Consider the following 12,589-nt stretch of genomic DNA (forward strand, 5'->3'; position numbering starts at 1 on the left):
TTTTTTAAAACATCTATTTCCCCTTTATTTCAATATCTGTTCAAAAGGAATGGCATGAGACTTCAAAGAGCCCTGGAGATTTCAATCCACTTCAGAAAGGACATCTTCTTTCTTGACCTCTTAAACACATCCAGTCCATTTCTGACACAAGCTCTTCATCTTGCCAAAGAGACAGATTGGGACTGCAGAGGAGGCAAGAGATGTGAGAGGTTATGATAAAACTGGAGATCAGCAGCATATGTGTTGACCTGATAAAAGCTAGCTAAAGGAATGAAAACCATACATTCACAGCTGCGGAACTCACTGCCCTTGGAAAAAGTGATGGGTTGGGTTATACCTGATGAAAACAAGGGAAAGGAGCCAATCCAGGGATAATTTGCATGTAAATAGGAATGCAGCGTTCAAGCATTGCTCCCTTTTGCACAAGTTGATAGAATCTGAAAGCTGGCATCACAGACTATGTGATCTGGTCCACTGCCATGAAAAAGAGCTAGCATCTCCAGGACCAACTGGTCTCTGCATTCAAGATGGCTGTATTTATTCTGTTGCCCCTGAGCAGAAAAGGTTTGGTGCCCTGACACAAGCGCGCGCGCACACACACACAGAGTGGTGCCTGAGGTAAAGACACTTTCCTCCTGGGGATGCATTTCCTTGCCCTGACTGCGGAGCAAATTGGGGTGATAAGAATCCACCAGTTTGGGATCTTTTCCTGGCTTTTGGATTACCACCCAATATTGCTCTCAACAATTCCATTAAATAGGTCCACAAGGTGTGGGACCGTTACCTCATTTGTAGAAGTCTGCAGACAATCTATCTGGGCCAGATCAGTGCTGTGGTTTTAGTTTAGAAATAACAGTGCACTTCCTCAGATGTTACTTTATCATTAAAGCATCCCCTAAATTCTGGAGTAAAATTTGGGACAAAAACACTGTGTAAAAATGATTCAATACATTCCTGAAAAGGCTCCTTGAGGGCGCAAAGTGATTCATAGACTTCAGAAAAGTGGAGATTTGTTTTTCCTGAATCTATTATATGATCCCCATGGGCAGAGCATAATGCAAAAACTTGGCATTTAATATACTGTTGTTTTAAGGCATTGACTAAAAGAGGAGGAATTTGAACTAAGCAGAGTTGTTGTTGTTGTTTTAAAAAAATGCAAATTGCTACAGAAATGTGGAGAACTGAGTTTCAGACCTGAAAAGACTGTAAGAGAACCAAAACCAACAGATTCTTCTACCCCTAAGTGCTGGCTATTGCAACTCTGTGAGAAATAAACTACAGTTCCCAAGATTCTTTGGAGGAAGCCATGACTGCTAAGTAGGATACAAGTGCTTTAAATGTACAGTGGTACCTCTGGATGCGAACAGGATCCGTTCCGGAGCCCCGTTCACAGCCTGAAGCCAATGCAACCCGCGTCTGCGCATGCGCGGGTCATAATTCGCTGCTTCCGTGCATGCGCATGATGTCATTTTGAGCGTCTGCGCATGTGGCGAACCCGGAAGTAAAGTGTTCCGTTACTTCCGGGTTGCTGCGGAGCACAACCCTAAAAGGCTTAACCTGAATCCACTTCAACCCAAGGGTATGACTCTATTGTGTGGATGTGACCTCCCAAGGCATGCTTTCTAGGGAAGGGACCCGAGTGCTTTTCCATTTGCCCCTAGGGATATCTGCTCTTTACCACTGATTCACAGCAAACATCAATCTGCAGAAAAGCCAGTTGTCATTTGCTCTGATTCAGCAGTAAGGAGAGAGTTTTCCCAGGATAAAGCAGAGGGACAAGCAGAAGTGTGGATAAGCCCTGAACCACTGGAAGTGGGTTATCCTGCTCCTCTCTGCTTTTGCTGACCCAAAATTGAACACTATTGGAGAAAGGCTATCGAATAATAATCACTTATCTTACCATATGCTATCAGACTAATGCTTGATCAGGACAAGTCCCGCCAACCCTTTCTGGCAATATCTCCGAAATTCAGACATCTAGGATTTCAGCCAGAAGTCTTTCTACACCCTTGCAATGAATTTGTTATGAAATGCTGGGGATCAAATCAGTAGCTGGGAGATCCATGCTGAGGTAATGGTGAGCTTTGTTTTAATGCTCAGGGTCCACCATATTTGAAATTCCAAATCCCTCCCCCCACCCCAGTGCAATGTTTCTAGAAAAAGAGGTGCCGGAACTCACCATGAACGCCTCCCTTGTTCTCTTACAATGGCAATGGAACCCACCCGAGAGGTGCCAGAACTGAGTTCCGGCTGAAGAAAGGGCCTGCCTCCCTCCTGTACTTTCCTCTACCCCAGAATGTGACAAAGCTCATTTGCCTGAACTTTCTGACTGACTTGATGTTTATGAAGTGCATTCCTTGCTCAGAAGGTATTGCCCTCTGATCAACCCTGCTCACTGGGGCAAGCTCATCAGAGTGTGTTGGTACAGAAGCTCCTGCCTCAATTGACATATGATAGCTCTCTTGGACATGGCCAAGGGGCCTCTTTGGCTGTGAACACACTATACCAGGGATGTCCAACCAGCAGCTCGTGATCTACTGGTAGATCCCCGGCTGATCCTGGTGGGTCGCAGGATCCTCACTGTGTACAAAAAGTTGCAAAGAAAGCTTTAAAACTCTGTGCAACCCTCCCCGAAAAAGCTCAACAACTCTGGGCAATCCACCCACCCCATGCATGCTCCACTGCCAGTTTTTTTAAAAATACTGGGAGTAGATCGCAGTCTCTTGGGAGCTGGACATGCCTGCGCTATACCTTTAAAGCACATTCAAAGCACACTCTTTCCATCAAATAATTCTGGGCATTGTAGTTTACCCCTCACAGACCCTCCAAGCGTCCCTATTTTCCAGGGACAGTCCCAGATTTACAGAAGCCGTCCCGGTTTCTGATTTGATCCCAGAATGACCCAATTTTCCTTAGGACGTCCCTTTTTTCATCAGAGAAATGTTGGAGGGTATGGAATTATATGACCCCCGACTCAAGAAGAAAAGTAACTATACAACCTTTAGAAGACATATGAAGGCAGCCCTGTATAGTTTTTAAATGTTTAATGTTTTGTTACATTATATATATATATATATTGGAAGCTGCCCAGGGTGGCTGACGCAACCCAGTATGATGGGCAGAATGTTGTTGTTGTTGCTGTTGTTGATGTTAAATAGGATATTTAATCCTATTTTCATCGGAGAAATGATGGAGGGCACGAGAGTTACAATTTCCACCAGCTCTTAACAAATCTATTGTATGTGCTCAGCCTTTGATAACAGTAAATGTAATGGTAAAGGGACCCCTGACCATTAGGTCCAGTCATGGCTGACTCTGGGGTTGCGGCACTCATCTCGCTTTATTGGCCAAGGGAGCCGGCGTACAGCTTCCGGGTCATGTGGCCAGCATGACTAAGACGCTTCTGGCGAACCAGAGCAGCACACGGAAACGCCGTTTACCTTCCCGCCGGAGCGGTACCTATTTATCTACTTGCACTTTGACGTGCTTTCGAACTGCTAGGTTGGCAAGAACTGGGACTGAGGAACGGGAGCTCACCCCGTCACGGGGATTCAAACCACCGACCTTCTGATCGGCAAGCCCTAGGCTCAGTGGTTTAACCCACAGTGCCACCCACGTCCTTTGATAACAGTACTCACTTTCTATTTAGCAGATGAGTAGGCAAGATAGAACACAAGATTAATGACTTGACGCTCAACGTTGACTTATCAACATCTCCAAGAGGCAGTGCTGAGAAAGGTATTTCTAGGCAGTCAGGTTTGAGACTATTCATTTATTCATTCATTCATTCATCATTGACATTATTAGGCTAGATGGACCATCAGTTTCAGCACTGGCATAATAATGGATGGCTCTTTATGTACTAGATGTTGTCTTCTTGCTTGTGGTATACTGCATATGGCACAACATGATCTATATAGGGTAGAGTAAGTGCTGGACCTACAAGAGACCAATCAGCTTCCTCATCTGCTCCTTGTGCTACATGGAGATGCCTGGGATTGATTTTAGGACCTTAATAAATGCTCTGCTGCAAAGGCCGTCAAGAAAGAGTACCTTGTGTTTTGGGCTGGATTGTCCCACCTTTTATTTCTGTATTCCTATAATTTGCAGAGAAAATGATTCATCCAGAATATTTTTTTTTAAAAAAAAAAAAGCCAGAAACCCACTTACGGAAGATACTGTATTGCCAGCAGGCAGAAATCATCACATAGCAAAAGGGAGCCTAATTGAAGTTGATTTCAACAAATGACTTTCATAAATGGCGATTTCCTTTTAATATGACAGCATGAGAAATTTCTTATATAAACCACTAACCTTTCTATTTATTTCCTCCTTTCAGAGATAACACTGGAGACCAAATGCCTTTTGTAGGAAGAGAACAAAATCAGCCTTGCTTCTCATTATCTTTTTTAAAACAAAATACAAAAAAAAAGGAGAAGCCATTTATTTCAAATAACAAGATTCAACATGTCAAGCAATCAGCCATAAGCCCTGTTATTATAGCAAACTAAGAAGGTTTATTGCTTATCAGTTTGGAAACAAAATACCACTACCCAAAAATAAGATTTGTGTGGCTTCTACATACTTGGAGGACAGCGTAAGCCTTTAAAAATACTTGGGTTTGTGGGTTTAAAGAGAGAAAGATGGAATGTGATTTTTTTTTTAAAATTGTCTGGTTGTTATATTGATATTGATGACACAGTGGACACCCCTCTTTAGATGGTAATGTGTATTAATCACGTCATTTACTGCCAAATGCGATAAGCCAGCCTTGCTGATTTAGGGACACTCCTACTCATTCTTTTTGAGCAAAGCTCTGGACTTCAGCCTGAAAAGTATTGCCTTGGAGAAAACACTGGATGCCTTCTGGCAGGGGCAAAACTAGGCTTTATTTCAACCAGGTCAAAGACCCAGTTTCACACACACATGCCTTTGCATACACACATACACAGGCTGGGAACATCAATGGTGCCTCTCTGGAGGCTTCACCTGAGGCAAAAAATAAAGGCTAGCCCCTTTGTAACTACGGCTCTGCCTTCTAGGGCTACACAGCATGGGTGGGGAAAGCCTCAAGGGGTCTCTCCTTCCCTCCCTCCCTCTCTCTCTGGGCTGTAGGAAGCAGGTGAGGGGGGTGCAGGCTGCCCTGGATGTCATCCATGAGGGGGTGACAAAACAGCACTCACCGTGGGGCCTGGTCTGCAAAGCGCCCGAGCCATGTGTCTCTCCTGGGAGTGACACAGTGGCTCAGGGTCCCGCACTGCCCAAAACAGCAGCGTGGGGCTTGCGTCCACCAGACGGACTCCGTGGGCAGCTTGCTGCGCTGTGCCGCCCTCATGCGTGGATCGCCACCCCCACAGGCGGTTTGCCCCGCCCCCACCGCTCCGGGTGCCAGAGCAGCTAGCTCATAGCTGTCAACTTTCAAAATAAGGGATTAGCAGCCTCGAAAATAAGGGATCAGCAGCCTCACCTGTCCCGGGGACAGTCTACGGGATATCTAACAATCCGGGATAGAAGCGGGAAACGGCTCTGGAATAAGGGGATTTCCCGCAAAAAAGGGAAGGTTGACAGCTATGAGCTAGCTACACCTCCGCTCGCTCGCTCTCTCTCTCTCTCTCTCTCTCTCACACACACACACACACACACACCTTACCACAAGGTTCCTATTCCAGGCTGCCTGTAGTCCTGGACTACAGCACTCCTCTTAGAAAGCTAACAGGTCCCATTTGCATTCCTCCAGGTTTGCGTTTCCCTGTCCTTGCGCCCGTGTGTTCCTATACCGGTTGCGGCAAGCAGGACTCTAGATCTAGCCCACAACTCTACGGATAATTGAGGCACCATCTGCGTTTGTTGGCTGCCTGCTCCTATTGCATTAGAAACCTTAAAACCGCAACTCGCAAACCACTCTGCCATCGTGTGCTGCAGCCTGCGCAACAATGCCCAGGTCTCACCTGCTTCCAAAGTTTCCGTGAAGTTGCTGTCGGCCATCATTTATTCCCGGGCAGCTTCCCCAGACCCCGCTTTGCAGGCACCGCACGGTACATGTTTGCCTCAGCAAGTGACAGGCCTGGCTCAATGGCATCCATCTTCTTAGGAAGGATTGCGGCTGCCAGCTGGAAGCTATGGATTCGGGCCATGAAGGAAATCATGCAAATGACTTTGATTTCCATAATGCCACAACTATTACCTTTGTTAGGGGCTGTTTTACAATGAGCTGCTTGTGGCAGAGGACAGTGGAGGGCCTAGGGGAGGAGCAGTAAAATGTGAGAGGCATCCATGCAAAGATGGTCCCTAGGAGACAGTAGAGCGCACACTGCTGTTCTGCCAGAGCAGCTCCCAGCCATAATGTCTGCTTTCCACATCACCATTTACAACCTAGGTAGTAACAGAAGTATTAGGGACCCATAGGAGGAAAAAAACATTTTGCAAATTTGCATGTGTCAGATCCTTCTACGCTTGTAGCATTTCCTCTCCTTGTTAGTTTAGCCATGTAGCCTTATGAGGCTTTGCCCTCGGGTGGGGAAAAATATTGCGCCCGGGAAAGGGAGATGGGAGTCAACAGACAATCAAGGAATAGTTTCAGAGAAAAAGCTTTATTTCTACCATCCATGAACTGGTAGAAGGAGCAAGTGTGATAGTTCACAAACAAGCACGGGTTCACAGTCATTTGCACAGAGCATATATTCCCCTTCCAGTTCCCTCCCCTTTCTCCTCCTCTTCAGGAGTCCTGCCCCATGTTGAGTTCCCCTGAGCATGAACAGAAAGCTCCTGTCTTGGGACTATTGGGACTCTTGCCACCCTTCCCAGGAAAAGGGGAATGAGAGCGGTTCAGCATGTCCAAAGATGTTGCAACTGAATGAGATAAGATTCGTTTCTCAGGCCTGCTCTGACAGGCTTTTTGAAGCCTTCTCGTACTGATAAAAGTAACGGTTTGCCCTTGCACATCATCTTGTGAGAAAAGCAGAGGAAAACTTTAGCTGTGGATTTTTTAGAAGAGAGAAAAGGAATTTTGGACAGTTTTGAGGCCTGGTTGGGGGGGGTGACTTCGGGCCTAGGTGGGGTCACCTGTCCTCACCTCCTTCAGCCATGTATATATTCGCTTTCTTCATGTCCCATCAGCTACTCTCAGCCTATAAAACAAAAAATGCAAACTTCCCCTCTTTCCTCTAAGTGGATGGGGACCAGGGAAAGGACCATAATTGTGGCACCCTGTTCATGGAATGCTCTCCCTAAGGACTAGCACCAACTGATATCTCTTTCCAGTGTCAGGTTAACACATTCCAGCACAAATACAATGGAACCTTGGTTCCCGAACGCCTTGGTACACGAACATTTCGACTCCCAAATGCTGAAAACCCGGAAGTGTTCCAGTTTTCGAATGTTTTTCAGAAGCCGAATGCGCGATGCGGCTGTCGGCCATTGTTTCCAGGGCGCCTGTGTCAATTGGAGGTTACACCTTGGTTTTCGAACATTTCAGAAGTCGAAGGGACTTTTGGAACAGTTTACATTCAAGAACCAAGGTATCACTGTATATGAACTGGCTTACTGTTGGTTTTATCCACTTTCCGTCTACTGTGTTGTTTTTTTATTGTGGTGGTTGTTTTTTTAAAAAAAGATTGTCTTTGAATGCTGTCCTTACAATTTTGTTGAATGGAAGCTCAGCAATCTTTTAAATAAAAATAATTAGACTGAAATTATTACAAATAAGAATCTTTAAAATTGGGGGGGGGGGAGGAGAAAGACATTGTGTGCTTTAGATATACATATACTCAGAAACCTATGCAAAAGTATTCCCAAGTGTATATAGGATTGCAGTCATGGCTTGCTCTTAATAATCCTCTGAACAGTATCAATTGTTATAAAATGGCTTGCAAGAATTCTAAGGTAAGGGCACTCTTCACCATTATCAGGAAAGAGGGGCATCCACCATGGCTGTCATGAATTCTTTCTGTAAGACAAGACGCAATTGTTCTACCATACAGAAAAAGCAAGGAATTTTGCAGATAATCCACGCCACACATTTAACTCAGAAAACACTAAGCACATTTGCAAAATATAGGTATTGGTTGAGGTTCACGTTTATTCAGATGATGTAATCACAGAAAGAAATGAAACAAGGAGCTATTCTCAACACTCTCAAAACTGGTGCCATAAAAATGAGAATACTTTGAGTCATCATTTTTTAAAAAAAATAACAGAAGTATGACAATAAACTAGAATGGCTGATCACAAAATCATTTCATGAATGGAAAAAATCTGGGACAGCAAGGCATGTGTACTGCAAAATTTATGCCAACGACATCTAATTACCCTAACTAATTACCTTTGGTGGTGGTGGTGATGTCTCTTCTCAAATGAGATTTTTAAAAAAGATGTGCCAGGTTCTGTATGTGGGCAGCTGTGTCTCTCCCCTCCGAGACAGGCAATGACTGATGGGACCAATACCCTATTTCTGGAATCCTTTTGCTTCATTTGGCATTTGTCCCTTGACATCCTAAGCCTTCACTTCAGGGTCAGACCAAGAGTTTGAAGAAGCTCAGATAGCACAAGCTTCCTTTCCTCCCACTGCAGCCCCTCTACACTCTGACAAGCCTACCCAGAGGGAGTCCACCACACTCTGCAGACTGCATCATCCAGGACTCCAGTGTCAGGGGAGAAGCCCCCCAAACAGAGGGAAAGGATATTGTTTTACTCTGCACGAGACTCCGCCATTGCACGAGCAAACTCCTGTTCACGCGACACTACCCAATGGGGTTACCTTGCAGCAACTATTTTAAAATTTCTGAACCCAATTCACTGTGCACATCTACACAAGCCCCACTAAAATTAACTAATCAGTTTCAACAAGGCTTTGCATTGAGAAGTTCATAGTACCTAGAATCACCCTTTTCATTCCTCACCCCTGGCCCCAAACAATAAGCTCTTTACTCTCAGCAATGCTCTTGGAAAATGATTCCCTTGGAAAAGGTGATTAACTCCCAGGTAGTTTATTTAATAGTAATCTCACCAAATTCCCAACAATGAACTCAAGGATGCCAGCCAAGTAAGCCCACAACTTACACAGGGGGTTTGTTCCAGGTATCATGCCTAATGCCAAAATTGCATATAGTCAAGACACATTGGGTGCAATGCAAGTGGAATTGCCAAAGTATTTTTTCCTGGATACCCCCTCCTTTTTTTTTTATTGCCAAGCACGTAAAGCTGAATGCACCTAAGTCAAATGTGCATAAGTTGTGGGCTTAGTGTACTGCATTTTCCCACTTATCCCTTTAAGCACAGAGTATGCAATTCAATGTATCTAGTTGTGTACATGCAGACACTATCTGTACACAGACACCATGATTGTCACATATGGTTTTCACGTATTTCCCTACATTTTAAGGCTGCAATCTGTAACAGTTACTAGGGCGTAAGCCCTACTTCTGAGTAAACATGCACAGGAGAGCACTGTAAGCAATTTGTAGGATTTAACATTTTAAATGGCCCTGAGTCTCTTGCCATTGCTCTTAGCGGTGTTCCTCCCTGGGATCCTGACAAAGCTAAACTCATAAGATCTTATTCTTCCCAAGCAAACATTAAAAAAACATATTAAAAGTCTGTGGTGGCAAATTTCCCCAAATGATGTTGCCAGTAAAGTAAGACAATGAGGCTAGAATCCAGCACAGCACTTTGCTTAATCAGGTCCCTACCTGTGCAGCTGAGAAATTTTATGCCTGTGACAAGCCATGCAGAACACCAGGGTATTTGAATATTTGTGGGATCACTATGGTAAAGTATTTGGGAGTCTCTGGAGTGCATTTCCTACAGAGTTTCATAGCAGCAAATATCATTATAAACTTGATCCTGAGAAAATATAATATAAAGTCTCAGAGCACACAGGAATATGGGGACTACGGGGGTTCTGGACCAGAATCATTTTTACATTCTGATGAGACTCAGCTAAAATTAGCTAAAATAGCTTGTGCAAATGCATTTCATTCCCTTATGCTATTATCCCATAATATATAGCTCCTCTTTTAAAAAAATCGACGCTCATTCACATTATAATGTAAGAACATTAGAGTTATTTGGAGAAAAATGGAAGTGGGGTTATTTTAAAAGCATTGGAAACCCTCCATGGATTTCCATATAAATCCACAAAGTGAACTGGCCTTCCATCTTGTGAAAAAAATATCCTCATGTACTTGGGGGGGTTGTCCTGAAAAGACTACTGTTTTCTTCAGAGAAAGGCAAGTAAAAAATGAAAAAGGAATGCAATTAAAAAGAATAAAGGGTCTCCACAATAGGTGGGCATAAGCGTAAGATGCAGGCACTTGGCAAGTGGAAATAATTAAGAAGAGGCTTCGCTGCCCCAATGGCCAGGCTACTATTCCACATTGTAGTATGCAGTACCCATCACAACACGTTGATAAGGGGAGGGTAAGCTTTTTAAACTTTGGAGTTCAGTCTTCCCTGTGTTCAGAAGATGCTATCAAGTCTTTTCGAAGGAGCACCTGCTTGTGTCTCTGCATGTGAATACTGTCGCGGGACGCTGAAACCGCCTCCATCAAATGCTGCTGTAATCTGTGTTTTTGGCCACAAAGGCTGGGGCCTCCCACTCCACAGTGAAGAAGGAAAGTGTCCCAAAGAACCCAACCACGGCCATAATCAGAAGCTGCCACTGAAGAAGCAGGTAGTTGCTGTAGAAGTACGCGATGGCGGCACAGACAGACTGAAAAGGGAAGCAAGGAAAGGCGTGAGTGACATTTCAACTTGGCTTCAGTGCCGTTCACCTTTAGTAACATTCCAACTTTTTGTGATTTCCAGAGCATAAATTCCCGTCCAAGTTGTTTTTCTAATTAACTACCTTACTTAGCTCTCCTGCAATCTGCCTATTTCAAAGTGAACAGCTTAGCATCAAATGCCCTTTCATATCAGCTTTGACTCTTCCTGATCCAAGGTCATTCCTAATTCCTAGATTCCTTACTGCGTCTACAAACGGCTGACCTGCACCAAATCCAGGAAAGTAGAGACTCCCAGATTCCTAGAATTGTAGAGTTGGAAGGGACTACGAGGGTCAGCTAGTCCAACCCCCTGCAATACAGGAATCTTTTGCCCAATGTAGAGATTAAGGGTCTCATGCTCTACCAACTGAGCCATCAGGGTGACTTGTAGATTGAGTTGGACCATGGCGTTTTTTGCATCTATCTTTTCCACTTTATCCACTTAGCTATTTTAATTTAATTTATACTGATATAGAATGCTATTGTTCCATTAATATCATTCATTGCATTGAGACAGAAGGTAGCATTTTCTATATAGCACACCTACCAGTGCATGTATTCCACTTATGACTACTCCAAATGTTTGTTGTTTAAAAACAATTGTTATATTAAACATTGTTTCATCACGCACAAATATCATATCACAAACATGTTTATGTTTAAACAGAATTAAATTCCAGTGTCTTCACTGGGGCTTAAACACAGAACTATAGCATGTATTTTGGTTAACCAAACATCCTGCATTACTGAAAAGGCTTCTGTGTTCTTGCCTTACCCAGCGTCCTAGACAAAAGTAGATGACTTTTAAACTCCTTCCAATTTTACACAAAGCTCTTTGTTTGCCTAATGAATAAACTACTGTATTATTTCAGTAGACTACAGATTATATGATGTCTGGCTCTGACATTTGGCAACCAGTAATACCTGGATGAATTTAAAGACGGCAAAGGCAGGTGCACTGTCTTCTGAGTACAGGAATCCCAAAATACTGAGGAGTTGAGTGTTGAAGCAGCTATCACCTAGACCCAGTAAGAAGCTGCAGAAAATTGCCACTTCTTTGCTGAAAATAAAGAGATGCCAACATTAACTATACTGTAACTAATAAAAATATACACAACTATGAATAAAAAATTAGGTACAATCCTACCATTCATATTGTTTTTGTCTAAGTTTACTGAGAAATAATGGAGAAAAAAATGGCAAGGTCCAGATTGTTACCAAAGAGCTGCTTCGTTTTGGGCATTTCTGCATTGCAATTAAATATGTCAAAGGCACTTTGCCCGTATTATTTAATGCTTTAAATATTCTTTGACTTAGCATTCCATCCAAACCTGGGCTTATGGTTTGTCTTCCCCAGATAAACCATGGGTGGTAAACCAAGAGCAAATCTTACATTTACAGTTCATGGTTTGTCTGGAGCAAGACAAACCATGAGCCCAAGTTTGGCCATCACAGTAAGGCAGACCATGACTTGGCCCCAGATAGCGCGGCAGCAGAAAGGGAAGGAGGAGCACCTCAGACATTATCTTTGGTCCTGTAACCAACATGTTTGCCTGTTCATATTAAGCCATGGTTTGGCTTAGCACCCTGTGTAAACCGGATCTGTCTGGTCAAGAGAAGTAAAGTAACCCGTACCTTGGTTCCATGAATGCTATGCTGTCTGTGCCATGGATGGAGGCGATGGGGGCATCATTTGGCATGTTGTAGAAAATCAAATAGAAGGCTACAAAATGGACCACAATGCCTAACATCACCACTGGGTTCCTGCCAAAACGGTTGTTTTTGCTAAGAAGGCCAAAAATTCCTCCACCTGTAATAGAGAATGCATC

At 43.8% G+C, this 12,589-nt stretch overlaps 1 protein-coding gene and 2 long non-coding RNA genes across 6 annotated transcripts in view; 1 reads left to right on the plus strand and 2 right to left on the minus strand.

The window, feature by feature from the left end:
* Nucleotides 1–5,349, minus strand: LOC308582407. Its single transcript, XR_014005665.1, has 3 exons — nt 5,175–5,349; nt 4,315–4,396; nt 1–182 (listed from the first exon to the last, which is right to left on the minus strand). It is a non-coding gene; the product is annotated as an uncharacterized lncRNA (long non-coding RNA).
* On the plus strand, nt 4,465–9,178 carry LOC308582422. The gene is made up of 2 exons (XR_014005681.1): nt 4,465–4,597; nt 5,738–9,178. It is a non-coding gene; the product is annotated as an uncharacterized lncRNA (long non-coding RNA).
* The window catches only part of MFSD11 (major facilitator superfamily domain containing 11), a 23,061-nt gene continuing 18,529 nt past the window's right edge, over nt 8,058–12,589 (minus strand). For all 4 annotated transcript variants that reach the window (XM_081185408.1, XM_081185407.1, XM_081185409.1 and 1 more), the window contains 3 exons: nt 12,396–12,570; nt 11,685–11,820; nt 8,058–10,708 (listed from right to left, as the gene is read on the minus strand). In XM_081185408.1, coding sequence (XP_081041534.1) covers nt 10,544–10,708; nt 11,685–11,820; nt 12,396–12,570 — 476 coding nt within the window. In that variant the 3' untranslated portion in view covers nt 8,058–10,543. The remainder of the gene's footprint in view (nt 10,709–11,684; nt 11,821–12,395; nt 12,571–12,589) is intronic.

Source organism: Podarcis bocagei (assembly GCF_964188305.1).
Source record: "Podarcis bocagei genome assembly, chromosome: 2".
Lineage (NCBI taxonomy): Eukaryota > Metazoa > Chordata > Lepidosauria > Squamata > Lacertidae > Podarcis > Podarcis bocagei.